Source organism: Atta cephalotes (assembly GCF_000143395.1).
Source record: "Atta cephalotes unplaced genomic scaffold scaffold00021, whole genome shotgun sequence".
NCBI lineage: Eukaryota > Metazoa > Arthropoda > Insecta > Hymenoptera > Formicidae > Atta > Atta cephalotes.
In genome coordinates this window covers 304288-308235 of record NW_012130085.1, presented here as the reverse complement: position 1 = coordinate 308235, position 3948 = coordinate 304288, and the positions used below count along the sequence as shown (strand labels likewise).

Below are 3948 nucleotides of genomic sequence, written 5' to 3'. Positions count from 1 at the left end.
TAACTAACTAATATTATTATATTATTACTATATAATAATATAATATATATATATATATATATATATATATATATATATATATAATATATATATTAATATTATATTCTTTTTATGTCAGAGTCATTTGTAAAACCTTTTATCATCCGTCGTAGATGTAAATCTAATTCTGGCCTGTACTCGAAAGCCAAATTTTTTTTTATGAAATACTATTATGTTTAAGAAATAAATTTGTTTTTATATACATGTGTGGATAAATGTTTTGGAATAGCTTAGGATCAATTAAAATGGTAAGCTTGCCTTAAGACAATCCACACTATGTTTTATTTTCTTTTATAAATCAATTGTTTCGACTATGCAGAATCGCTCATATCTTCTTACTTAACAGCTAACCGAAAATATTTATTGTAGATATAATAATTATATATTAAAATATTACTGTTAAAAAACTGTAAAATTTGCAATATTAAGCAATTTTAAAAATATTTGAAGAATGGAAAAATTAAGATCAATTTCATGAATCTTTAAACAGTCTTTAACACATAGAATACATATGAATGAAATAATAGCTGTTTGCCAATATGTGATTCTGCATTGTTACATTTGCTTCCAAATAAGTCGATTATTTCGCCATCTTTATTGCCAAGGTCTGTCAAGGTACTGTAAGTACCTTATGGATAATGACCAAACTGTTTATTTCATATCTTGTTTTAAGGACAAAAATCGCAAGTATTTAGAAGTGTAGATGTAGATCATAGAGTATTACAAAGAATTTGGCACAGTCCGATGCACCCTATTTTATTACAAATTTAATCACAATTTATAATGATTTTCAATCAAACGTAATTATTTGTATTTACCTGAATTTAAATTATAGCGTTAATATGCCATACCATAGGTACATCGGTGCACCTGGCTGAGCATCCCAAGCTTCGAAAGTAAAACTAAACGAAAGAAAGTAAACAATGTCTCTATTTTCCACATGTCTGTGAATGCGTGTTTGGTATTGCTTTTGAATTAGGGATGTTGGAGTAACAATAATAACAAGATAGTACCTTATAAGAAAATATGCCGATAGTCACTTAATATTACACTTTCTTAGATATTTATTAATATTTTTTTAAGTAGAACATTTTAGTCTCTCTAAATTAAGTATTTCCATTATAAATGACATGTATATATTACATTTAATAACACACAATTATTTCAGTATTGTACTGTGTCTAACACCGATGTATTTTATTACTTGCTAAATATACTGTATTGGGTGCCTTTTGTAGAGAACTCAAATGTTTTTGTGAACGTTATCACACCGTATTATCTACCACATATGTCTACCATTTCCAGTATGTAATTATTTGCCGGAATAAATATTTTGATGTTTCATATGTTTCGAATGATTATTACAATTGCCATTTTGGCATTTATCTAGTTTTTGCACGTAGTAAAATTGCTACAAATAATTTAATAATTTACTTGTAGTATGATCAATGCAAGACATTTTTATATCTTATGTAACATGCTTAATTGAATTGTTGAATTCCTTAATTGAAATGTCTTCTTAATTGAAAAACAATATCTTCTAAGATTCTTGATTTACATTGAAATGCAAAATATATAAAGTTTATTTTTATTAATTCGAGAAAAGTAATTATAAGCGGCTGCAATGTTTAATAAGTATATGTGCTAAATATTTTAATGATTTGAAGCAGTTACAAGGCACGCGAAAGGCGTATGTAAAAGTCATTATTTTATAAAAGAGATATTCTCTTGTGTTTAACCTAATTTTTAAGCCTGCATATATTTAAGTTCTATGAAAAAGTACAATCATCTTGATAATATTTATTAGTAAACTATAAATAGATTACATATATTTTTAAAAATTTACAGTTCGAACACGATTAGCCATTGTTTCTTTAAGCATAGAACGTTATAAACACTACGTAATAAAAATTAAAAAATCTCCCCCTTCATAGAATTTTTAAAACTACATAACTTTATAAAACTCATAGCATTTTAAATATGTACAAAAAATATGTCAACAAAAAATAAAAAATGTATAAATATCTTAGCAATTTGCAATTATATAACAGTGCATTTTGTTTTATGTTTAAAATTGATATCACATGCCGAAAAAGTCATTGTTTGTCACAAATGTTTTTTATCTTGTTTTAAATCGTCAGGACAAGAAGCAGATTTCTTAACACTTGTGAGATCTATTGTCGAATTATTTAAACCTGGTTCTTGTTTTCGCGATTCTATTTGTTTCTTTTTTAATAATGATCCTCCTGTGAAACCTAAAGACGAATAATTGCTCACCTCTTTATTTCTTATACCGTTATCTCTTATATAATTATTAATATACTTACTTCAATATCCAATTTTATAATTTCATATAAATTATAAGTTATAACTTACCTAAAATGCCACAACCTACAGCAGCAAGACCTCCAATTTTCAGTCCAGCTATTAAACCTATTGGTCCTCCAATACATGTGCCTATCATAGCGCCTGCTAGGGGATATGCAGCAACTTTATATGCGGAAGCTTTTTGCAGGTACTTTGCTCCTTCGTTCACATTTATTTGAGTTTCTTCAATATTATCTTCCATATTATCTACCATTTCCTTCTGGTCCTATAAGATTACAAAATATGCATTTAAATAATAAAAACTAACAATCTGTTTTTCCTTCCCATGTGCTAATGCCCGAAAAATTTAGGAACTACTTTTTATTTAATTATCTTTTTAAAACATATCATGTAACACAAAGTGGAATTATACTCACATGTACAACTTTGTTAAATTCGGTAAAAAGTTCGTGCAACTGTTGTATATCCCCCTGCAAACGATTCCAGACATGCAGACATGTCTGTTGACGCTGCAAATTTTCCTGTTCTGCTTGCAGCTGAATACTTCTGTTGTCAAGTGGATGTTCGATTTCATCTGGCTGGACCTCTTTGTTTGTAGGTGATATAGGTGGTGATATTGAAAACTTCAGTTCCATTTCTGTAAATAACACATTTGTGTCCACATTAATTTCTTAGAATTTTATTGATGATTATGAAAAGAGTATGTTCTATTATGTTTTTTACCTAGATATTCTTCAATCGCACTCATGATGCTTGACCGTGCATTTGTTGTCAATTTGTCAAATTTATTAATGTCAATATCGAGGACCTGTGCTCTAAGAGTATCCATCTGATACAACAACTCTTTCAATTGCTTGACGATCCGAGAGACATTTACATGCTCCTTCCGTATTTGCTCCCAATCATGCTGATCTTGATACTGCAAAGATTTCAATTGCTCGTATTAAAAACTTTAAAAATATAGGATATGTAAAACTGCATGTTTACCTTCTTAATATTGTTCTTGTGTCGCTTTAACAAATTTACATGATGTGGAATAGCAACATTGAAATTATTGATCTGGATTTCCAGACGTCTAATAGGCTGCTTAATCGTAAGATTCTCCAATGAGGCCGACATGCTTCTGGCGACGTTTTCTCTATTCAGTTACGATGTTATATATTTTTTTATATCTCTTTATTTTTTGTATCTCTTTTGTTCCACAGTGTCAAAGTTTACTCTTTTGATTCCAGTCCTTTTGTAGTTCTTATAATGAAAATTCCTCACGACAAAAACATTGAGAAATACGATAATGATTTGGTAACTACGTCTTATTATTTTGCCAAATGCACACGTACCCTGTCTCCATCCAAAATAAATGATCAGCTGTTATTACTGTTGATCGCGTGCACTGTCAAAAAAAGACCGATTCTCTCCCCATCTGTAGTAGTAAATTTGTACTAAGTGACTAAAGGTTTAACATAACACTGTAAGATGACAGATAATGTATCTTTCTACCCGTTTCTCTTTCAATACAGTTTAAATAAAGTCTTTGTATTAATAAAACAAGAAATCTCTCGATAAAATATTTTTTTATCAATG

The 3948-nt window shown here is 28.8% G+C and overlaps 1 protein-coding gene across 1 annotated transcript; it reads right to left on the bottom strand.

The window, feature by feature from the left end:
* Nucleotides 1-2145: 2145 nt before the first annotated feature.
* LOC105619321 (syntaxin-17) lies at nt 2146-3486 on the bottom strand. Its single transcript, XM_012200843.1, has 5 exons — nt 3355-3486; nt 3091-3286; nt 2784-3004; nt 2416-2632; nt 2146-2294 (listed from the first exon to the last, which is right to left on the bottom strand). The coding sequence occupies exons 1-5, from the start codon at nt 3484-3486 to the stop codon at nt 2146-2148; spliced, it is 915 nt and encodes a 304-aa protein (XP_012056233.1).
* Nucleotides 3487-3948: the final 462 nt, after the last annotated feature.

What these genes read in the sequence shown, in the direction of transcription:
- LOC105619321 (XM_012200843.1), bottom strand. Translation starts at nt 3,486, where the DNA reads ATGTCGGCCTCATTGGAGAATCTTACGATTAAGCAGCCTATTAGACGT. An exon ending in AATTTAACAAAGTTGTACAT is followed by an intron (nt 2,633 to 2,783) that starts GTGAGTATAATT and finishes GTAATCTTATAG; the next exon opens with GACCAGAAGGAAATGGTAGA. An exon ending in TGTAGGTTGTGGCATTTTAG is followed by an intron (nt 2,295 to 2,415) that starts GTAAGTTATAAC and finishes ATTCGTCTTTAG; the next exon opens with GTTTCACAGGAGGATCATTA.